General features: G+C 42.1%; 1 protein-coding gene across 1 annotated transcript; it reads left to right on the top strand.

Moving 5' to 3' along the window:
- The first annotated feature begins 5,928 nt into the window (after positions 1–5,928).
- Positions 5,929–24,946, top strand: PYROXD1 (pyridine nucleotide-disulphide oxidoreductase domain 1). Its single transcript, XM_063309014.1, has 12 exons — positions 5,929–6,088; positions 10,849–10,929; positions 11,579–11,698; positions 14,852–14,980; positions 16,769–16,842; positions 17,701–17,861; positions 18,091–18,185; positions 19,306–19,444; positions 20,070–20,182; positions 21,131–21,253; positions 22,726–22,863; positions 24,429–24,946. The coding sequence occupies exons 1-12, from the start codon at positions 5,996–5,998 to the stop codon at positions 24,675–24,677; spliced, it is 1,515 nt and encodes a 504-aa protein (XP_063165084.1). The 5' UTR covers positions 5,929–5,995; the 3' UTR covers positions 24,678–24,946.
- The last annotated feature ends 34 nt before the right edge of the window (positions 24,947–24,980 follow it).

The following is a 24,980-nucleotide window of genomic DNA, read 5'->3' as shown; positions in this document are numbered from 1 at the left end:
TTTTAATAGAGAACATACTGAACCATAAGGGAAATGAAAAAGATTAATTGGCGTTGGTTTCCTACTCTCGGAAGGACAAGCTGATCTGGAAGAGTTTGGGTAGGGCCAGAAGAAATGGATTTGGAGATGCAATACTTAAGTGAAGATGAAGTTGCACAGCTCTCAAAATGGAAGGCTAATTTTTTTTGGGAGCCTCAAGCTGTCCTATCCTCTATTAGCAAAGTGATTTGGTCACTTCCATTTTCTTTCCCAGAATGTCACATACATACATACATACACGCCCTATTCCAGTGTTACAGCTATAGATATTCATCTCATTAGGTAGATGGATGGATGGATGGATGGATGGATGGATGGATGGATGGATGATAGATAGATAGATAGATAGATAGATAGATAGATAGATAGATAGATAGATAGATAGATAGATGCTCTATTCCAGTGTTACAGCTATAGATATTCATCCCATTAGGTAGATGGATGGATGGATGGATGGATGGATGGATGATAGATAGATAGATAGATAGACAGATAGATGCTCTATTCCAGTGTTACAGCTATAGATATTCATCTCATTAGGTAGATGGATGGATGGATGGATGGATGATAGATAGATAGATAGATGCTCTATTCCAGTGTTACAGCTATAGATATTCATCCCATTAGGTAGATGGATGGATGGATGGATGGATGGATGGATGATTGATAGATAGATAGATAGATAGATAGATAGATAGATAGATAGATAGATAGATGCTCTATTCCAGTGTTACAGCTATAGATATTCACCCCATAAGTGGCAGTGAGCAATCTTGCTCCAGATATCCCATCAGAATGGGAGTCTGCACATGGAACCTAAACGTCTGAGTTGAGAAGATCTTCATGGGCTGAAGAAGCTTTTGTGTTGGTTTCCATGATAACCCAGATTCCATGGCAGAAAGACTTAGGCTGGAGCAGAAAGCCAATGCACTTTCTGTGAAAGGAGAGGCCCCACAGTGACAATATGGCGAAGGGCAGATCCCTGCTATATACCTCTTCTGTAGCAAGTTGGAGTGGCCACCAATGGAAGTGGTTCAGCGAAAGCAAACAACCAAGCTAATAGAATAGTGCTCACTATCTAGGCCAGTGTTTCTCAACCTCAGCAGCTTTAAGCTGTGTGGACTTCAACACCCAGAATGGGCTGGCTGGGAAATTCTGGGAGTTGAAGTCCACACAGCTTAAAGCTGCTGAGGTTGAGAAACACTTATCTAGGCTTGAGAAACACTTATCTAGGCTTGTTGGATCAGGCCAAGGGCCCATCTAGGACAGTCTTCTGGATCACACATGGCCAACTAGATGCACTGGGGAAGCTGGCTAGCTTAATATTGAATCAATTCCTTACAAATATCTTGCATGATAGGCACTATCTTAAGAGAGGCACTCCTGCTTACAAACAGGGTAAGTTCCATGGTATTTTCAGTAATAGTATTATTACAGTGTGGTGTGATGGTACATGGGAATGACCTTGAGAGACAAGTGGAAGAACCGCAGACTAGACAATGGTCAGGCAAGCGGCAGGTGAGTCCACCAAAGGAAGGGGGTCATGGCAAACACCTCAGAAGGAACCCTCCCTAGTTTCTTGGCAAGTAACGGCAAGGGAGGAGAGATGAACTTTCAGACTTGCAAGATTGACGTCAGCCTTGCAAGGTAGTCCAGACAAGAAGCACACCCAGAAGTACTAACTCTGTCTTTATTGTAAGGCTACATTAACAGAATTTTGCAAGTCTGAAGGTTTATCTCTCCCTGCTTTGCTCTAACAGTCCAAGAAACTAGGGAGGGTCCCTTCTGAGACATTTGCCACACACCCATTTCTCTGGTGTACTCACCTGCCACTTGTCTGAACATTGTCTAGCCTGTGGCTCTTCCTCCTGTCTCCCAAGGTCATTCCCACATACCATTTCATGTGGGGTGCTTTGTGGTGTGTGTTTTTAACTCGATTCACCTTTCAGGGCTGAAATTACAACCTGGTTCATTTATCTGTTGGCCTTTCCTTTTGACAAGCTGCATCTCAGGCAGCCTACGCCACCTGCGCAGGAATCAGAAATGAGCAGCTGGCGAAGGACATTTTCAAGACCACCTCTTGCAAATTCTGCTCAGAGAAGTAATTTGGGCTTCCGGAGATGCACAGAAGTGGGGCCAGGCAACCCTGGAGTTATTTGATCGTGAGTTGCAAAGAGAAGTGTGCAAATTGGCTCAGGGCGGCATGATAAACGATGTTTGCTGCTTCCAAGTGCCTCCTGCAAAAAGAGTAAAAGACATCATGAAGAAAGGAGAACTGATTTATACACAAGAACGGAAACGGTGCCCTAGGAAGAAGATGATCAGGGGACTAGAAAGTAATTTCTGTGAAGAGACCAAAGGAGGTGGGTAAATTTACCTTTGAGAAAAGACAACTTTGGGGGTGAAACATTTGAAACAATACCACAGAGAAGGTCTGGATGTTTCTCAAACTTAAGACTTTCAAGGGGGACAAATGTTAAGGCTTAAAATGCATTTCACAGTGATCCCTTGCTCTCTGCTAACTATTTTGTGTTCTAACACATTCTACAACTTATTTAAATTTCAGAATACCACATGTATACCCTGCCATAATCATACGCAGATTTGCAGTGGCTGATAACATAAAGGGAAACAATGACAATGAGAAGGTTATAAAATAAAATCCACAGTCAATATCAACGAACCTGAACTCCAATGGGCATCTGGGGTCATCCCCCAAACACCCTCTGGAAAATCTCCATTTTAAGAAACTTCCAGAAGGTGACAAGATTTAGAGCTGAATGCCCTTCTCGCAGGACGCCATTCCAGATCACAGAAAAACACCTCTGGGCCTCAGCCCCACAAACTCCCCAGAATGGGGGACAACCAACTGCTTCCTCCAGCATGATCGGAGTCTGGCCAATTCCAGAGCTGGCTGGGGAATTCTGGGAGTTGAAGTCCACCCATCTTAAAGTTGCCAAGGTTGAGAAATATTGTACGGGAGAGATGCCATTCTGAAGGTAACCTGGTGCCAAACCAGAGAGGGCTTTTTTAGGTTAAAACCAGCCCTTTAAATTGTGCTGGGAAGCTGATGGGAAGCCAACATGGGGCTCACAAAATAGGTGTGATATGTGTCCACCTGCAAGCAGCTGTGAGCACCCAGGCTACTGCATTTTGCACCAACTGCTCAACCCTCCTCCTAGGGTTGTTGTTGTGGGGAAAACAGGAGGCAGAAGTATTAGGTATGTTTGCCACCTCAAGCTATATACCAAAAAGGCAGAACAACAATCAGAACCACAACTGAAACTTATCCCACAGCATTCTTTTACCCCTTATTTCTTTGACCAACACGCCTTTCTGGGAAACTGGATCACCACCCTTCTTATTCCACTCCAACACAGTCCATCCCTGGAGATTATGGGGGTTGCAATTCAAGACCTCTGGAGCATAACTAAGGTGCAGAAAAGCTGTTTTTATTTTCTCCAACAGACCTCCTGGTGAGTTGGAAACTGCCCATGCAGCTAGCCCTCATGATTGTTCCAGACCTCAGTTCCACCTGGGCCATTGTGATATTCCTGGCAGGTTTGTACTGATGCTTTGACAACATAAAAAGCTTGGGAGTCAGAAGGGGCTGCTGAGGCCATCGAGTCAAACCCCCTGCTCAGCCTAGCAATGCAAAACTTCCCCCGGAACACTTCCAATGAAGTGAATCCCGCACATCTGTCAGAGGTAACGGCTTCCACCATCAAACTGCTCCTGCTGTTGAGATGCATTTCCTCCCCTTCAAATAGATTCTGCCTTTCTGGAACTTAAATCCATAGATCTGAGTCCTGCGCTCCATGCTTTGCTCTCTCACTTGCCAGATTAGGCAAGCAAGTGATCACAGTGCATGTCCTTGTGCTTTGTCTAAGAGGCCACTCATTGTTGTCACTTCCTTCTACCTTTTTTCCCACACACACATGCACGCATACGGAGCACTTGCCCTTTCAACAAATCATTCAGGAACTAGGTGAAGTAAAACTAGAGTGAGCAAGAATCATGAAGCTTAGATGTTCTGGACCCATATTGTGAAGGTGAAAGACCCTGATGGTTGGAAAGAGCAAAGTCGATTAAGAAAGACCAGCAGAAGAGGAAGTGGTTAGATACTATCACTTTTGCAAGGCAGGAGCTTGCAAAAACTTAAAGCAGCAGTTACTTGATAGACAATCCTGGTGGAACGTTGCCCATTGCATCACGAAGAGTCAGAAGCCACAGAAGAACAGTATTATTATCACGAGGGATGAAAATTATCTCAATTTTCTCTCTCCAGGTGTAATTTCCTTCTAGTCCTTTGATCATTTTGACGACCCATTTCCAGTTTGCTCCAATCTGCAGTTTTCTTTTCAAGATCCACACCGTGTTCTAAGCTTTGTTACGCCAGAGATAAAGAGATAGGGATAGAGAGAGAGTTATAGAAGATATAGAGATAGAGGAAGATGATATATAGGTATAAATATAGATAGAGTGGATAGAGATGTAGATATAGGAGGGAGGGAGACAGACATCATGGCAGCTACAGGAAATTTCACCCTCAACAGTAGATAACATGGGAATATCTCTGTATTTTAGAGTTGTTCCCCATTTGCCAGAAAGCATGAGATATGCTAGTTCAGACTAATCAATCTTACTCCTCCCTACAACATGGGGAGCACAGAACAGGATGGAGCTGTGACTTCTTATACATCTTAAATCTGCAATATCAGGAGAAGCAGTCTACATTGCATCATCGTAATCAGTTCCTCTCTATTAAACTCCTCACCTGTCATATCAGGATAACAACAACAGAGTATCTTTTAGAAGAGGCTCAGCATCTTGCCAAAAACATCTCTAAAAAGCCCACAAGGTGGACATTTTGGGCACAGACCTCTATAGTTGGTCAACACTGAGCCCACCATCTTACAGATTTTGACGCCCCCGGCCACTCTCTGTAAGAAGAGAGATTCAGAAATCTATGGCTTTTGAAAACGGAGAGTCCATTTAGCATTAACAGAAAATAGCCAGGAAGGTAAACATTTTATTGAGCTTCTCATAACAAGCACACTTGAAATTCTGGGCTGCAAAAATTCAGACGACCACAAGATGGCAGTAAAGTTCTAACTCTCTCTTACCATCTAGTGGGTGCCTGGTGTTTAGCAGCCTACATCTGATAAGATTAGAGAGTGCCAGAATTAAATATTTCCCATTCCATCAACAAAGCTTGCTTGGTCTATGACATGCAAAAACCATGTTTTGTTTGCTTATTTGCATTTTGCATGAAGCCAGCCAGTGGGGTTTGTAAACTATAGGTAATAGCTTGATGTGTTGTGTGATTAGCAAACCATGACTTACCATCTTCTGCCAAAAATGCCACTATGTTTCAGCCTAGCCTAATTCAAAGGGCTGTTGTGAGGATAAAATTAGAGGAAGATCTAAACTTGGGTGGGATAGATAGGAATTGTAAAACACATCTTGAGGCACTTAAATTAGGAAACAGTGCATTTAGGCTTTCACTGTGTGATCAGAAACACTTGTTGATATTTAATGAAAGGCTAAAATAAAGGCTTCCTGCAATCAAACTCAATGACTTCACAGGCATATCTGTTCAGCTTTCTTAGTAAAGTTAAGGAGGTGATTTGACACTACAGTCTTTCCAAGGCTGCTTCCCAATCTAGTCTACAGCTGTGAGATTTCCCAGTGGTCTCCTTATCCAAGAACTAACCCAGTCCGACTTTAGCATCCATTAAGTTCGGTTCCTTAAATGCACGATACCTTTTGAACGGTAGGTGGCAGTGGAGAGTCGCCTCTTTCACCTCTAGGCCACGCCCCCTGACACACACAGGAAACGCCAAGTGGAACTACATGAGCCTCACGGCAACCCGTAGTCACAATTCCTCTCCAGGACCACGGAGCGAGTCGCTTGCTGCCCAGCCGGAGCGTAGCAGAAGCCATAGAGGCGGAGATGGCTGCCGAGTCGCGTCCGGCGTCCGGTACCCCTGGGAGCCGCTTCCTCGTTGTAGGAGGCGGGATTGCCGGAGTGACGTGCGCTGAGCGGGTAACCTCTCGTTCTTCGCCCTTATCGGCGCGCGCCTCTCTGCGCATGCGCCTCGTAGCAAATTTTCCTGCCGTGAATATCTCGTACTGGGGGGCGGGAACTTCCTGATTGGTTCATAGAGTTACAAAGTGAAGATGTCAATGCATGGATCGCTTCCGAATTGCGTTTGCAGCTCAGAGTTGCTTTCCTTTTTAAAAGTTGGGAGGGAAGGTGGGGATCTAGGATCTTTGTGCCCTAGAAATTGAGCAGCAGGTGCCCTCCACTGCACGAAATCACTCTCACCCAGGGGGAGCCTGCAGAGATGGGGGTTCCAGTTTTTTACACTGTCTTTAAAGAAGAAGAAGAAAATGAAGATTTTGAATGGTCTAGAAATAATTGAAACGACTTGCATGCTAGTTAGTGGAGACCAAGGCTCATCAAGTGCTGTGTTCTGTATTAAGTCCTGGGACGGCTTAGCCAACTGATACGTTGTGCATCCTGCAGAGAGTTTATATGATGACAACGACAGCAACAACAACTTCGTGGCTATATTGTAGATTATCTGCATTTCTCACTCTAAGGGATTGTAGTAATCTCCTTTAAAAAGTTCAGATCTGTTAAGAATTTGAATAGAATTGTTGTTTATTCGTTTAGTCGCTTCCGACTCTTCGTGACTTCATGGACCAGCCCACGTCAGAGCTTCCTGTCACTCGTCAACACCCCCAGCTCCCCGAGGGACAAGTCCGTCACCTCTAGAATGTCATCTGTCCATCTTGCCCTTGGTCAGCCCCTCTTCCTTTTGCCCTCCACTCTCCCTAGCATCAGCATCTTCTCCAGGGTGTCCTGTCTTCTCATTATGTGGCCAAAGTATTTCAGTTTGGCCTTTAATATCATTCCCTCAAGCGAGCAGTCTGGCTTTATTTCCTGGAGGATGGACTGGTTTGATCTTCTTGCAGTCCAAGGCACTCTCAGAATTTTCCTCCAGCACCACAGTTCCAAAGCATCTATCTTCCTTCGCTCAGCCTTCCTTATGGTCCAGCTCTCGCAGCCATATGTTACTACGGGGAACACCATTGCTTTAACTATGCGGACCTTTGTTGTCAGCGTGATGTCTCTGCTCTTAACTATTTTATCGAGATTGGTCATTGCTCTTCTCCCAAGGATTAAGCGTCTTCTGATTTCCTGACTGCAGTCAGCATCTGCAGTAATCTTCGCACCTAGAAATACAAAGTCTTTCACTGCTACATTTTCTCCCTCTATTTGCCAGTTATCAGTCAAGCTGGTTGCCATAATCTTGGTTTTTTTGAGGTTCAGCTGCAAGCCAGCTTTTGCACTTTCCTCTTTCACCTTCATCATAAGGCTCCTCAGTTCCTCTTCGCTTTCAGCCATCAAAGTGGTATCATCTGCATATCTGAAATTGTTAATGTTTCTTCCAGGGATTGTAACTCCAGCCTTGGATTCCTCAAGCCCAGCATGTCGCATGATGTGTTCTGCATACAAGTTGAATAGGTAGGGTGAGAGTATACAGCCCTGCCGTACTCCTTTCCCAATCTTAAACCAGTCCGTTCCGTGGTCTGTTCTTACTGTTGCTACTTGGTTGTTATACAGATTCTTCAGGAGGCAGACAAGATGACTTGGTATCCCCATACCACTAAGAACTTGCCACAATTTGTTATGGTCCACACAGTCAAAGGCTTTAGAATAGTCAATAAAACAGAAAGAGATGTTTTTCTGAAACTCCCTGGCTTTTTCCATTGTCCAGTGGATACTGGCAATTTGGTCTCTAGTTCCTCTGCCTTTTCTAAACCCAGCTTGTACATCTGGCAATTCTCGCTCCATGAATTGCTGAAGTCTACCTTGCAGGATCTTGAGCATTATCTTACTGGCATGTGAAATGAGTGCCACTGTTCGATAGTTTGAACATTCTTTAGTGTTTCCCTTTTTTGGTATGGGGATATAAGTTGATTTTTTTCCAGTCTGATGGCCATTCTTGTGTTTTCCAAATTTGCTGGCATATAGCATGCATTACCTTGACAGCATCATCTTGCAAGATTTTGAACAGTTCAGCTGGGATGCCATCGGCTCCTGCTGCCTTGTTATTAGCAGTGCTTCTTAAGGCCCATTCAACCTCACTCTTCAGGATGTCTGGCTCTAGCTCACTGACCAGACCGTCAAAGCTATCCCCGATATTGTTATCCTTCCTATACAGGTCTTCTGTATATTCTTGCCACCTTTTCTTGATCTCTTCTTCTTCTGTTAGGTCCTTGCCATCTTTGTTTTTGATCATACCCATTTTTGCCTGGAATTTACCTCCAATGTTTCTAATTTTCTGGAAGAGGTCTCTTGTCCTTCCTATTCTATTGTCTTCTTCCACTTCTGCGCATTGCTTGTTTAAAAATAATTCCTTATCTCTTCTGGCTAACCTCTGGAATTTTGCATTTAATTGGGCATCTCTCCCCCTATCACTGTTGCCTTTTGCTTCCCTTCTTTCTTGGGCTACTTCTAGTGTCTCAGCAGACAGCCATTTTGCCTTCTTGGTTTTCTCTTTCTTTGAGATGTATTTTGTTGCCGCCTCCTGAACAATGTTGCGAACTTCTGTCCATAGTTCTTCCGGGACCCTATCTACTAAGTCTAGTCCCTTAACTCTATTCTTCACCTCCACTGCATATTCCTTAGGAATATTAGTGAGCTCATATCTAGCTGATCTGTGGGTCTTCCCTAATCTCTTTAGTCTGATCCTAAATTGTGCAATAAGAAGTTCATGATCGGAACTACAGTCAGCTCCAGGTCTTGTTTTTACCGACTGTATAGATGTCCACCACCTTTGGCTGCAAAGGATGTAGTCAATCTGATTTCGGTGTTCTCCATCTGGTGAAGTCCATGTATAAAGCTGTCTCTTAGGTTGTTGGAAGAGAGTGTTTGTTATGCAGAGTGAGTTGGCTTTGGCAAAATTCTCTCAGCCTATGTCCTGCTTCGTTTTGTTCTCCCAGGCCATGCTTACCTGTAATTACAGGTGTCATTTGACTGCCCACCTTAGCATTCCAGTCTCCCGTGATGAAAATAACATCTCTTTTAGGCGTGTTGTCCAGTAGGTGCTGCAGATCCTCATAGAACTGCTCTACTTCAGTTTGTTCAGCATCTGTGGTTGGGGCGTATATTTGGATCACTGTGATGTTAGATGGCTTGCCCTGAATTCGAACTGAGATCATTCTATCATTTTTTGGATTGTATCCAAGCACTGCTTTAGCCACTTTACTATTAATTATGAAGGCTACTCCATTTCTTCTGTGGTCCTCTTGTACACAGTAGTAGATCTGGTGGTCATTTGATGTGAAGTGGCCCATTCCAGTCCATTTCAGTTCACTGACGCCCAACATGTCTATCTTTAATCTTGACATCTCCCCAATAACCACATCCAATTTGCCCTGGCTCATAGATCTTACATTCCAGGTTCCAATGGTGTGTTGATCCTTAGAACATTGGATTTGCCATTCACCACCAGCACCGTCGGCCGCTAGCCGTCCTTTCGGCTTTGAGCTAGCTGCGTCATCATGTCTGGGGCTAGTTGAGCTCATCCTCTGTTCCTCTCCAGTAGCATTTTGACCATCTTCCGACCTGGGGGTCTCATCTTCCGATGGTATACCGACATATCTCTGGTTGTACTGATCCATTTAGTTTTCATGGCAAGAATACTGGGGTGGGTTGCCATTACCTTCCCCAGGGATCGCATTTAGTCTGACCTCTCTGTCATGACCTTCCCGTCTTGGGTGGCCCTTCACGGTTTAGCTCACAGCATCACTGAGATGCTCAAGCTCCAGCACCACGACAAGGTAACGATCCTTTGCTGAAGTTGAATAGAATAGGAAATCTTTAATAAATACAGAGAGAAAGAGAGAGGAAGAGAGAATGGTTCTAGCGCCTTGGTTGGTCCCAATTATCAAATTGCTTGAAAAAGTTTGAATCTGTTTTAGAAATTATACCTCCTAAAAACTGGACAATAAATTTTATCCGGTCTTCCAAAATCGAAAATCCAGTATTTTTTTTTTTACAGTTTGCAAGAGGACACTTCCTTCCATCCCATGAAAAGAGAATGAAACAAAAAGACAAAAAGAATCAGAAAGATTAGATTGAAATTATGCCATTTTCCATCTTTGTGTGGGGCATTCTTTTTTGTCCTTGGAGGTTAAAATGTTAACTATCCCTAGTGGGGAAGTCAAAAACTGAGAAATCCAGACTGTAAGCACACACATTTATGTATATATTTATAAATGTGTGTATTTTTATATAAATGCATCCTTATCTAAACATTTTATAAATCCTTGACAGCCACTAGATCAGTGTTTTTCAAACTTGGCAACTTTAAGATGGATGGACATCAATTCCTAGAATTCCCAAGCCAGCATGCTGGGTGGGGAATTCTGGGATTTGAGGTCGACCCATCTTAAAGTTGCCAAGTTTGAAAATCACTGCACTAGATGGATGAAGTTTTCTGTATTTCTCTGCTCCCACCTAGTGGCCATATCGATTTCTGCAGACTGAATATAGTCGCCTTATATTAACTCCATGCAACAGGCAACCTATATTGCCATATTCATGTATGACAATTATCATGATGATTTTAGGCAGTCTGCAGTTGAATGCCAATATTCAGGGAGCAGTATCCAGTTTACTGGTTTAACCATTGAGGTTACACACGAAGAGCTTGGACAGACATGGTGTTAGGACAAAATGTCCCAGAATGATAATCTCAATATCTTCCTCTTTTTTTTTTTTTTAACAAGCTGGCTGCAGAGTTTCCCTCTGAAGAGATTTTTTTAATTACTGCTTCTCCTGTTATAAAAGCAGTGGTGAACTTCAAACAGGTAAGACCGATCTGATCTCCATTTTTAGGGCTAAAGAAAAAAGTAGAGTGTCACCAAATGATTTGCTTAATCAGTAGCATCCTACATGCATTGGGAAATACTATGCTTCTTTGGTGGCTTTTCTGGTGTATTTGTATATCAGTAGATTTTAAGTGAGAGCCAGTTTGGTGTAGGGGTTAGGGCATCAGGCTAGAAACCGGGAGATCCTGAATTCAATTCTACTTTAGGCACAAAACCAGCTGGGTGACCTGGGGCCAGTCACTCTCTCTCAGCCCTAGGAAGGAGGCAATGGCAAACCACGTCTGAAACCTTGCCAAGAAAACTGCAGGGTCTTGTCCAGGCACTTGCTGAGAATCAGACACAATTGAATGGATTAAAAAAAAAGATCTTAAGTGAAAGCCATTTTGGTGCAGTGGTTAAGACACCAGGTTAGAAACCGGGAGACCATGAGTTCTAGTCCTTTATGTACAAAGCCAGCTGGGTGACCTTGGGCCAGTCACTCTCTCTCAGCCCTGGGAAGGAGGCAAGAATACTATCCAGACTTGACCATTAAATGGCCAGAAGTCAAAATTGATCCAAAGGGACAAAAAAGAAAGTTCTAGATTAAGAACCCCCCCCCCCAAGTTCTTGATTTCTACTTCTTCAACAGGTTTCCCGAGCTTTAGAAGAATTTGACGTTGAAGAGCAAGCCAACAGCATCTTAGAAAAACACTACTCCAACCTTAAAGTTATACATTCTGCAGTGAGTCAACTGAAAAGCAAAGACCATGTAACTAAAATTTTCATCTTTTTATTTTCATAGAGAATATTGAATATGGCTTTCCATTTCAGAGATCAGACACACCCTTGATACGTTAAAAAGCCAGTAGGTTAGAGGATAACGTAGGTTCTGATGGTTATCTCTTTAATTTAATTTATTTGTGCAGAGTGTGCTGTTGTTAAGACTTGGGTAGGGCATCACTTGGGAATCCCAGGGCTGTAGGCTAGACTGGGTAGTTCCAAAAACTTCATCCCAAAGAAGGCAGTGGCCAACCACTTCCACGTGGCTGCTAAAACAACTGCATGACTGCAATCACCAGCCCAGTTTCACTCATGGGGATCTTTGTCTTGCTCATAAACCGGAATGTGGCTTGAATGACAGATACACTGCTGGATGAAGTATAAGGGAATGTTATGTGTTCACTTTCAGTCCTTAAAGCCCAACCCCTTGCTCATGTGGAATCCCAATTAAAATGTTCCTGAAAGAGGGATGTCTGCTGTCCATCTGAACAACTCTCTGGGACAGTGCTTCTCAACCTTGGCAACTTTAAGACGTGTGGACTTCAACTCCCGGAATTCCCCAGCCAGCATGGCTGGCTGGGGAATTCTGGGAGTTGAAGTCCACACATCTTAAAGTTGCCAAGGTTGAGAAACACTGCTCTGGAAACTTGCTGGTGCTACTCTGCCCCTGTGAGAACACCAGGTTAAGCCTACCCTGCCCAATGTAACTACTAACTGTTTTCATGATGGCTAAAGATGGTATCAGAGTAGAGAACTGGAAAGCATATCTGTTTTAAATAAAGTTGTACTTCTTCAGAAAGAACAACTCCATAGTTAAGAGGTGCTCTGAGAAGTATCATTCTCCCTGGAGGCTCCTCTGTGCTTAGCAGTACCTTTTGCCAGCTGTGGCTGATACCCCAATTATACCCTTTCCTGAACAGAAGAAGCCTAGCTATATTTCTTCATGAATTGGCAAGCTCATGTTTAAATTATCATAATGCATTTATTTTTATTTATTTAATCACTTTATAGGTAGTCCTCACTTAACAACCACTTGTTTAGTGATGGTTCAGACTTACAATGGTGTGGGAAAAACAACTTGCGACTGGTCCTCACACTTAACGGCCATCGCAGTGTCCCCGTGGTCATGTGATCATGATTTGGGCACTTGGCAACCGGTTATGACCGTCACAACATCTCTATCAGGCTTAGCCCAAGAACAACGAAGAGTCAGTCCATTCAAACTCCAGTTCTTTATTTGCCCACACCGTATAGACAGAATCTTGCCAGGCTAAAGCTACCTAACCTAAGGGGGAATAACCTGGGAGACTCTAGGGCGGGGCTATCCTGAACCTCTTCATTTTCCCGCCATTGCCTCCTGGACTCCTCTTACCTCCTCCACCTCCTTGGAATGTGTTCCCTCCTTCCTGAGAATCAGTGGCACCACCGAAATCCACCACAGTCTCGTGGTCACGGGATCGCCGTTTTTGACCTTCCCAGCCAGCTTCTGGCAAGAAATATCAATGGAGAACCGCGTGATTCACTTAATGACTGCGTGGTTCGTTTAACTCCCGCAGTGATTCACTTAACAACTGCCACAAAAAAGGTCATAAAATTGGGTTGGATTCGCTTAATCACCACTTCGCTCAGCAGCTGAAATTCTGGGCCCAACTGCAATAATTAAGCAAGGACTACCTGTATATAGCATATATAGCTGCCCACCTCACATTTGTGACTCTGGGTCACTTCCCATTAAAACATCAACAATTGCAAAAAAAAACCCAAAATAAAACAAACATACAAACATACAAAATGTTAGAACAATTAAAAACCATACAGTACAATCACCAGGAGAGCACAGTAACTCAAGGAACATACTGCCATTTTATGGGCTCCATGCCACTCTCTGATCCCTGCGGGCCTCCCTTTACATTTGCTCAAGCTCGGGGTTCCTCAACCTTGGCAACTCTAAGCTGTGCGGACTTCAACTCCCAGAATTCCCCAGCCAACTTTGCTTTGCTGGCTGGGGAATTCTGGGAGTTGAAGTCCGCACAGCTTAGAGTTGCCAAGGTTGAGGAACCCTGCTCAAGCAGCTACAGAATATGGCGGGCAGGTTGCTGAGTGAGCGAGGCATCTGGCCGTGCAGGTGTCCCAACTTTCTTTTCTTCCTTTTATTGTAACGTTACAAATTTTGATGCATTATATTATCTCAATACAGATTTCAAAGCAGCCATGTTTATATCATAGGGTTAAAAATTGTGAACATTCTACTATTTAGAAAGCTTAAAGTGTTGAAAATAAGAAGAGAAATGTAGAAATTCTATCAGTATTAATTGCAATTTAAGATGTCGCTATTACAAGCATAAGATTACTTAACTTTTCATCCAAAGTACAACATGAAAAAAACCCCACTGCAGTTTAGTTGTATGATAATAGTTTCAGTCTTGAACTAATTACTTAATATTAAGATCTCCACTGTTTTGTTACTATGTCTGTCTGTCTGTCTGTTTGTGTATGGAAATGAAAGAAAGGGGGTGTCCCAACTTTATGATATATATAGATAGATAGACAGACAGACAGACACAGTAGATACAGTAGATAGATGATGGATGGATGGATGGATGGATGGATGGATGGATGGATGGATGGGGAAATAAAGGATAGAGGGTGTCCCAACTTTATTGAAGCAACTGCACTGGCTGCCAGTTAGCTATTGAGCCAGGTTCAACCTCTGGAATTCAGGAAGTACCTACATCTTTTAGGTCCTTACTGAAAACATACCTTTTAATCAGCATTTCCTGGTAGGAATGTTGGAAGAATTGCTTTTCCTCTTTCCCCCACTTTTTTAACGAATCTTTTTTACTGAATATTGTTTTACTGTAAGGTTTTATTTTGTATTGTACTGCTGCACTGTAATCCACTTCAAGAGGCTTCAACACAGGAAGTGGTGTATAGGGATATTGAATAAGTACATAATCAATAATATACAATCTCAGCATTGCTATGCAAATGCAAACACTTAATTTGCTTTTCTGGAATGCGTTGGATGTTTCATGGTAGCGCAAACTACCTATCTTTGTCCTAATTGGTTCCTGATGTGAAATCGAGACCCTGCTTTGATTTAATTCTTCCTTTTGGTTTTTCATTTTTAATGTGGCTACAGAAGATCATCACTGAAGCTGGTCGGGAGTATACCTTTGAAAAACTCTGTTTGTGTGCTGGAGCAAAACCAAAACTGATTACAGAAGGAAACCCTTATGTGCTGGGAATCCGAGATACAGACAGTGTGGTGGTAATGCCCTTTGCTTGCATGCTTGTGATGGACCGTTAGCATTTGTGACAGCATTGAAAACTTGTAGCTAAGAATACAGGTGACCTGACATAGCAAATGTACCATTTTAGCTACTTCATTTCAGAAATGGTACTGTGGAATGGTAGCTGTTCTCAGCCTGTTTTGCTGGATTATAACTTTCTTTGTTCCCAGCATGACCTGTTCATGTGCTAGCTAAGATTTGATGGGTCTGTAGTAAAGCAAGTCTGGAGAGATTTGATTTAGGGATGGCTACTGAATTGCAGTTAGGAGCAGCAAAGGCAAAAATAAATGATGGAAGTCCAGAAAAGCTGTATGAAGATGACCTAGAAAAAGTATTTGGAGAAAAGATGATTAAGGCATGGTAGAGATCTTTAGGATAAAATAACCAATATTGGCTTTAACTTCTACCACAAATTGAATTATACTTTTTCAAAATGTGAACTGAGGCCAGTGGACTCTTATCCAAGGGAGGATGTAATTACATATATGGTGTGTGTGTGTGTGTGCATAAGAAAGTAAGGATATAATATCTATATATTAAGCATCCTTTTTTGTTTATTCAGGCAAGCATTTTTATTTTGTACAATTGATACAAATGGAACCAGATATCAGTTAATTAAATCCTTCTTGTCCTTCCTCTCTGGAGCTATTTCTGATGTGCCAATTTTTTTGTTAAAGGGCCTTGCTGTGTTCTTTCCATTTAGCTTCACAATGAAACCCAGAAACCACTTTCCAACATCTGGCTATCTTAAAGCATGCAGCTGCTTACATCAAATCCTTACGCTATTGATGTTCATTAGTCTAACTTAAACCACTATCAAGAACCAACATTCTTTCTTAACTTCCTGTTAGGGTAGAGATTTATAAAATGTGGATAGGGTAGAGGGAGATGTTTTCATCCCCTCTCTGCTAGATCATGCGTTGGAATTAATTAGGGGCAGATCCATGATTAACTAACCTTAACTATTTCACACAACAGATCATTAAAGTATGAACTGAATGTCACAGTGAGACTAATGGTTGATGACTTAATATTGTTTTAAAAAGAATTAGGCATATAAAATTCAGATCGGCCCACCAGTTATGAGGCCAGATGTCGATGCTGAACCTCTGTGAGAACTAAGCTTCAGATAACACAGTGATCCAAAGAGAGAGACCCAGGATTTCCCCCGCAGATGTCTCTCAAAAGATGTGGATTTTCTTTTCCTTTAACTAGTCTGCTAGATGTAAAAAGAGAAGATCTCTGGCCATCATCCCTAATCAGGGAATTCAACAGTGAAGCTTAATGTGACAAAAAATTGAAAATGTTTAAATGCGAAGCAAAAGAAGACTGCAAGAGAAAATAATGTTGTGAGTCAGATAAGAACCTTGGAAGCAGCACTGTTTCAGGGCCATGGAATTGCTGTGTGGAATAGAAGGGTTATTAAAACAGAATCCTTTTTTAAAAGTGGTGGAATATATTTTTCATTCACTCAATGGCAAATGTCTCTGGATAAATTCCAAATATATTAAAAAAAGAAAATTAGTTAAAGAAGTAAACTAAAAATAAAGAACAATAAATAGAAAATTAAGAAAATACCTACTTAAGACAGCCTTTTTTCCAGAATGCATGAGCTCATCACCACCACCACCACCACCACAAACTGAATTCTAGCCATCTCCACTTCTTGGCATTTTAAATTGACACTAGTGGATTTTTGCTTTGCTTTAGTGATGACTTAGAATCTTTTATGGTGCTAATAGTATCTCTTTCTTTGTCAAATGTAGGAATTTCAGCAACATCTAGCCAAAGCTAAAAGAATAACCATAGTAGGAAATGGTGGCATTGCACTGGAATTGGTGTAAGTAGGTCTGGAGGATGGAATAGACAATGAATTCTTGGCAATAGATTCACCTTTTGCTGTTATATTATGTGTAGTATCCAGTTGTTTTGAACATATAATTAGAACATGATTAATAGGTTTCTACAGTAGTAAATGTGCTGATACCCTCTGATGAATTCCAGGCTTCTTCCCAAATATGAAGCCAGGAGAGTGTGGGTGCGTGGGTGTGTCAAACAGTCAAGATGGGAGCCACAACTGAAGCCTCATCCCTTTTTTATATCCATCAATAAAGATTTGTTGGGGGACCGTTGTAATTCTCTAGCCCGTTCTCAATTGTAAACATGGGAAGAATAGGGTTTGGCTGTTGCATCGTCATGGCACCTAGAGCATCTGAGCCCTGCAGGGACTTTGCAGGCTTTTCCACAGATCTCCTACAGCTCCATTTCCACAACAGGAAAGATAGCAAGGTATCTGCCCTGGTATCTGGAATGTCTTGGCCACAAAGGTCCCAAGTGGTTAGCTCTTGTCAGACATTCCGATTGCAGACTTTGAATTGTCAAAATTTAGCTGAAAATAATCCCAGGGACCAGAACCACCTAGAGTTGCTGGAAGCTGGGTGGCATATAAATGTAATAAAGTAGTAGTAGTATCTTCAACATCTGTGCCTTTTTAGGAGATTGGATGCAGCATGAGCAGCTTAACAAACAAAACTCAGTCCACCCTTTGCTTAAAACAGCCACTGTCACCTTTTTCTTACATTTCCTAACTGAATGCTCAATAAATCTCAGCCTCCTTTAACCTATGTCCTAATCAGCCCTAATATGAAAATATTATAATAATTTTTTTTTTTTTTAAAATGTGTCTGTCTACCCACAGGTACAAAATTGAAGGTTGTGAAGTAATTTGGGCCATCAAAGACCAAGCAATTGGCAATACTTTTTTTGATGCAGGAGCAGCTGAGTTCTTGATTCCAAAGCTCACGGCTGAAAAAATGGAGCCTCCAGCAGCTTGTAAAAGAACAAAATATACCGTAGCAGGTAGAATAACCTCAACTCTTCCATGGGTCATTGTCTAAAAACCATTCCATCTGCCCAATACGCACATATTCCATGTTTTGAACTGTGCAAACTGATGTAAATTCTAAGCTTCCTTTAAAAAAATCCAGAAAAACAAAATACTATCATGTTATTTACTACTATGCTCTCTCTCTCTTTCTCTCTCTCTGTCGATCTCTCGTTCTCTCAAATCTTTGATTTTTCCCAATAGAAAGAGAAGAACAAACTGCAGAAAATCCTGGGAAAACAGGAAGTGCATTAGGCCCAGATTGGCATGAGCAGTTGCACCTAAAGGGAACAAAAGAGGTATGACTGTTTATTTTGTATGCTCACAGAACTTAAAAAAAAAACAACTACCTCCAGTGAGAGGGAGCATGGTATGGCCCTTAGCCGAGTGTGGCTACTAAGCTCATGCTTCCCTAGTCAGACATTCCATTCAAGACATGGATGATAGGGCTGGTGGCCAAGGCACCATCCTTGAAACCCATTAATTGCAGAAATAGCTAATAACAACAGCAGAAAGGACTGTTAATGTCATTTGTTTAGCTACAGGGCCATTTGTGTACGTGGATCAAATACCAGCAGCTGGGATAGTAATATTATAAGGCCAGATATACATCACATACATCAGACTGGAGCAGGCATCAAGCTTGAAGGATCTACCATAAGATCTTGGTTTTCCTTCTGCTAGTCCATTCTAAATCCTCAGGTTCCAAGGAGAATGACTCGGCCTTCCTTGATCAGCAAATAGTTGAATGGGGGCCAGTTTGATCATTGCTAGCTATCTTTCTGAGAGCCAAGCTGCTTCAGGTGTATGTGAGGACTGGTTGTGCAGCCATGTAATTTACATGTGAAGTTCTTAACTGAGAGGCTCTAGCATGGCAAATCTTACATTCTTATGGAGCTTAGCAAAATGTCTGGAGGAATCTTATCACTAAACACATGTGCAATCAGTGACAACCTCATAAGTGGGAGTCAGACTGGTCAGTCTGCTAAAAATAGTCTCATGCCATTGTGATTCAACCCTTGGTACATACCTTGTGATGTTTCACACGTATCTAAAAGGGTTATGGTGTGACGCAGTTTTGTAGATGAACTGTAGATGCCTGCGCACCCAGCTTGAAGTATGTATTGTTCGCACTTAAAGCTGTGGTTCTTAAATTGTTTGATCCAATAACCCGTTTTCCTGGTTTCAGATAATATCATTACCCCTCACCAGAAGAAAAAACCCAGATTCTGTTGTGTTACATAAGCATCTTGACAGTGGCAGTCCCATATTGGATCCTTGATTCACAAAATTTACAAATTACTCCAGGATGTGCCCAAATTTTCCCCTTGGGTAATTGATTACCCTTGGGGTAACTGCCCACAGTTTAAGAACCACTGACTTAAAGTATGAATGAATGTAATTGTTGATGGTTTCCAGCTTTGCCACCAAGTTCATATTGAGTACCGGTGTGAAATAAAGAAGATATACCACCAAGAAGAGTTCAAGCTGTCACAGAAGGTATCCCTGGCTTTCCCCAAAGCTCTAGGAGACAAGAGGAATGAAGAAGCAGGTGAAGGTAAATCATTAAAAAAAACTCAGAGTGCTTCTCTGATCCACAAGACTACATGGCTCGGTTTGTGTAGAGCATCAAGTCTCTAACCTTGGTAGCCATCGAAACTGATGAAGCTCTGTCAACTGGAGATGGACATGTTTTGGCAGGGCCAGGCTCAACCCAGTGTAGGAAGTATATTGCCCAAAAGTGAGACTCAAAAATACAGGTTGTAATGTACACCGTGGTGGTTGGGAACAGGAACGCAAGAGCCACCCTCCCCCTCCTAAGCATGAATGAGGGCAGTAGGATCTGCAGGAGGTGGTCAAAATCAGCGAGATAGCAGATGGAGTACCATGATGCCAGCTCCACCCCTTTTACCTGAACATTCCAAAGGGGTGGGGCTTGCATTGCAACACTGGGTTGTCATCTTCCTGGTTTTGACTCCTCCCCCCCCACCATGGACACCACTGAACGAGAACCATGTTCTTACCGGTTTTAGCTTCCTGCAGAGGCCCAGAACTCATAAACATGACCACGCAGATGATCACTTGAAGGGAAACATCTTTCCTATTCCCTGATTTCTTGGCTGATTTTCATATCACCTACATAACGGTATGTAATCTAACACCTAAACATTTCATGCTTTCAGAGCTTTGGCCTGTGTATGTGGAACTCACCAACGGGAAGATTTATGGCTGTGACTTCATTGTTAGCGCAACTGGAGTGATTCCAAATGTTCAGCCATTCCTTGATGGTAATAATGTAAGGATTCATATCTGGAAATAACTGAAAGCTCGTTTTTCAAAAAGAGATGTGATTATTTTGATACCTAAGCCACCTGGCTTTTCAGGTGTTTTTCCCCAAATTCTAACTCTTTTAAAATAATATAAACTTGAAATTTTGTTAGTTTGGGATAAATAGCCTACTTGGGATATTGGATTACGTGATGTTAAAATCCCAGTGTAGGAGCGGTTTATTAAAAATAAAGAAATACCGCAATAGAAATGGATCCTGTTCTAATTTGGCTATCTTTGCCTTTAATGATATCTACATTTCGATGGATGGTAATTTTCTAAATTCATCATCTAGAAAGTTTGGAAGACGTTTTTAAAGTCTGATGAATCCCAATGTTTTTTTTTACTACTTACATGAGGTTCAGTTACTGTGAAACCTCAATTTAAGAGACGATTTGTAGAAGAGGGGAGATGTCTACTAAACCCAAATTTATGCAAATTGGGGTTATGCAAACCCATCATTATGCAAATGATGTAAATTGATGCAGAAGTTATAGATGTACATGAATTGTCCAGACTACTTTATATATAATGGACTTATTTCACCCCAGTTTTTCCATTGCATCTGAAGTTTGCTATATCAGGGTTTGTTAAATCAACGTATTACTGTCCGCACTCAAATAAGCATCTGTGATGGAATATATTTGGCTGCTTCTTACTCTCTTGGCTTCTTCAATATGTAAAAAAGGATTCCTGGTTGCAGTGTTCCTGCCAAGATACTCAGATCTGTTCAAGTCATAGAGATCTGGGACTTGCGATTGTTGTGATTCAATTGGAAATGAGGTGCAGCTGCACATGGACTTTCTGCATTATGCCTTTAAAAATTGTATTATACAAAATGCCAGCGAAGTGGTATCTCCTGGATTTTTGTTTGTTTGTTTTCACAGAAATGTTCATTTCTCTCTGAAATGTTTAGTTTGCTCTAGGTGAAGATGGAGGTCTAAAAGTTGACAGATATATGCGCACTTCTCTCCCAAACATCTATGCAGCAGGAGACATTTGTACAACATCATGGGAACCCAGCCCAGTTTGGCAGCAGGTGAAGCAAATACTGATTTGTTCTGCACTTAAGAATGTCTGTGTATCTCTCAGAGGGAATAACTTTGGGAGCCAGCCTGTGACAGTTAAAAGGTTAAACATTTGTATAGCCACCTGTGGTCCTTCATAACTCTTTCCCACAAATCCATGCTATGACTTGTCCTTCAGTTGCATTTTTAAAAAAAATTTTTTATCCCACCTTTATTATTTTTATAAATAACTCAAGGCAGGAAACATACCTAATACTCCTTCCTCCTCCTCCTTTCCCCACAACCACCACCCTGTGAGGTGAGTTGGGCTGAGAGAGAGGGACTGGCCCAAGGTCACCCAGCTGGCTTTCAGGCCTAAGGCGGGACTAGACCTCACAGTCTCCTGGATTCTAGCCTGGTGCCTTAACCACTAGATCAGACTGGGAGTTGGAAGGGGACTTTCTAAAGGTGTCTGGAATTACTTGCAATTCCTGACCACAAATAAATTGTATTTATCGATCCATTTGTTTGGTTTGATTTAGGCCCTGCCTGACTCCAAATTGTCTCTGGGCATCTCACAATGTAATAACAATCAAAACATAATACAAAACAAAAACAAGATGGGATCCAGTGGCTCAATACAAAAATACATACACAAAATACAACTAATAAGGGGCTCCATTCAGCCCACCCCAAGGTCTGGGAGAACAATCAAGTCTTCGAGGCCTTCTAGAATGCCAACAGGGATTTTCAGGGGAGCTCTCATTCCAGAGAGCAGGCACTAGACAGAGAAGGCATGCTTCTTGGGTCCTGATAGATGACACTGTTTAATTGAAGGAACCTGGAGTGTGCCAACTCTGCCAGCATGTACCAACTGGGCAGAAACCATGGGAGATAGGCAGTCTCTCAAATAGGCAGGCCCTCTGCCATATAGAGGTTTATAGGTGGTGACAAGCACCTTGAACTGTACTGGAAGCATACTGGCAACCAGTTTAGCTCATGAAGAAGTATCACATGGCCATACCCAGGCATGTCCATTATTGACTATGCTGCTGCATTCTGGACCATTTGAAGCTTCCAACTGGTCTTCAAGGACAGCCCCACGTAGAGCACATTGCAGTAGTCAAGCTGTGGGGTGACCAGGACGAATGACTGTCTGAAGGGCCTCCCAATCCAGGAGGGGTGCATAAGCTGAGAATGAACAAGCTTTTTGCTTGTCTTCTGACCTTATGTGAAATTCAGAAACCTCTTCAAGAGCATGGTACCCTAACTGAATTAACTTCCTAATTCTTCATTTTGGAAAAAGGCAACCAAAATAACTTCTCCCCAGACTTTATTTATTTCCCTTTGTTTTAATATCTGCGTATTCCAGAGCAGTGTTTCTCAACCTTAGCGACTTTAAGATGTGTGGACTTTAGTCCCAGAATTCCCCAGCCAGCATGCTCGTAATTCCAAAGCGACGGTTTGTACATTGTGATGAAACTCTTTTGCTGTGCTGTTTCAGATGAGGCTCTGGACCCAGGCACGACAGATGGGCTGGTACGCTGCAAAATGTATGGCCGCTGACTCTTTAGGAGAACCTATAGATATGGATTTCAGCTTTGAACTCTTTGCTCACACTACAAAGTTTTTCAATTACAAGGTAACGAATTTAAACAGTTGCAAAGGAAATGATGCCCTGCTAGTTTCATGCCAGTTGAGAGCTACTGAACTATTGTGTATTGAATTAGCATCCATTGTTATAGATTTGCAACACATAGTCTAATAGGTTAACCACCGGGTTGAAGATAAATGGCTGTTGCAAATTCAGAGCCCTAATTGAGCACCTGTGTCCTGATTACCAGGAAACACACTGAGACGAGGACTTGGTCTCTAATATTTATTAGTAGTACTTAACAATAATCCTAACAAACTGAGAAAGCGTGGGAAAACCCAGCCATATAAACCCCAAAGGTTAAGGCGGTCCCGATCTGTGTCTCTTTGAATGGCTGAACAGTTCCTCAGTGCTACGCATGCGCTTGACAGTCTGGGTGGGAGCCCCCTGCTCGCCATCCTTACTCATGACACCTGAAATCCAATGCCCAGCTAACTTTGGAACACTTAAAAACCCTTCTCAGCCCATTTGTCCAAGGGCAAGATTTTTTCCAAGCTCGACCTTTGTGAAGCCTATTTTCACATCCGCATATGAGCTGGAGACGAATGGAAAACTGCTTTTAATTGCCCATTGGGTTCATTTCAGTACAAAGTCCTCCCTTTCGGGTTAGCAGGGGCGCCCGGGGTCTTCATGCAATTGATTAATGAAGTGTTACATGATCATTTGTTTAAAGGGGTCCTGGTTTATTTAGACGATGTTCTCATTTACACTGAAACTGAGGAGGAACACAAATGCCTCCTCAAGCAGGTGTTAAGCAAGCTTAGAGATGCCAAACTTTATGCCAAGCACAGTGGAAGTAATCACCAGAGGAGCAGTAGGCTCCCCTACTACAAAAGCTGGACTGCAGGATTATGTGAAATATTCCCAACTCCAGACGCCTATGCCAAGGGCAGAATGGTTTCAAGTGCAAAATGGGCTGTTTCAAGCTTTAAACGTTTATAAAATAATCCAAACAGATGTTTTGCTCACAGATTTCAAATCCAAAATGTCTTGTGTACCACTTCTAGATAGCTATTTGTCTGGGATGGCTTCCTTTGGAGCCCTGCACCGAGCCGAAGTTGGATTTGACGCCTTAAATGGCCCCTTTCTACTTCTAATTTCTAAATGTGGATACAGAATTGGGCAGAAATAAGAACTTGCTACCAACCCTGATCCTTGAGAAGGCATTTTAACATATCTGGTACAAGACACTCCAAATTCTTCGTGACTAAAATAATGGCAATTTCATACTGGATTTCTAAAATGCTATTAAGACTTTTATCTGATTTTTAATGGCAGAAGGCCCAGATATGCATAGAACATAAATGAATTCAAAATGTCGTCACGTTCTTTAAATATCCAAGTGACTAAAAATACGCATAGTATTAAGTTCTGTGTGATCAGACATATGTAAGTACCTTGACATTTGAAATTATTTTCCCTGCAGCGGACCACCTTTATTCTGCACAGTATAGAAGTCAATAATGAGTTTAGTGGATTTAAGAAGTGCTTTCTGTGCCTTTTTGCAGTAGTTGTATATCATATTTCTTTGCTGTGACTTGGTATTTGTCTAGGTGGTGCTACTCGGAAAATACAATGCTCAAGGCCTGGGTTTAGACCATGAACTGATGTTGAGGTGCACCAAAGGACAGGAGTACGTCAAAGTGGTGATGCAAAATGGGCGAATGCTGGGAGCAGTGCTGATAGGAGAAACAGACTTGGAAGAAACTTTTGAAAACTTGATTCTAAATCAGATGGATCTCTCCCGCTATGGCGAAGACCTTTTGGATCCAAATATTGATATTGAGGATTATTTTGACTAAACATCAGTATCTATGACTGTTTTTCTGAAAGAGACAAAATGGTCGTACTGAACTGCGATGGACTTGGTATAATCCAAGTTTCAGAGGCATGTGGAATCTGACAAAAGACAAAGATACTTTTATTTGAAGTATCCCTTTATCATATGAAATAGTTTACACTCTGGGATAAAATAGCAACTTGATTCTAGCTGGGTCACGGCTGTCTTCTTTTCAAATGCTGAAATGGCCTCTGCTTATCTCTCTCCCCCCCTTCAAAGATGAAATGTAAATGCTTAACTAAAACTTTATTTAAAGAATTAGATT

The sequence above is a fragment of the Candoia aspera genome, chromosome 7 (assembly GCF_035149785.1).
Source record: "Candoia aspera isolate rCanAsp1 chromosome 7, rCanAsp1.hap2, whole genome shotgun sequence".
In the NCBI taxonomy this organism is placed as follows: domain Eukaryota; kingdom Metazoa; phylum Chordata; class Lepidosauria; order Squamata; family Boidae; genus Candoia; species Candoia aspera.
Note: the sequence above shows the minus strand (reverse complement) of the source record. Positions and strands in the feature narration are given on the sequence as shown.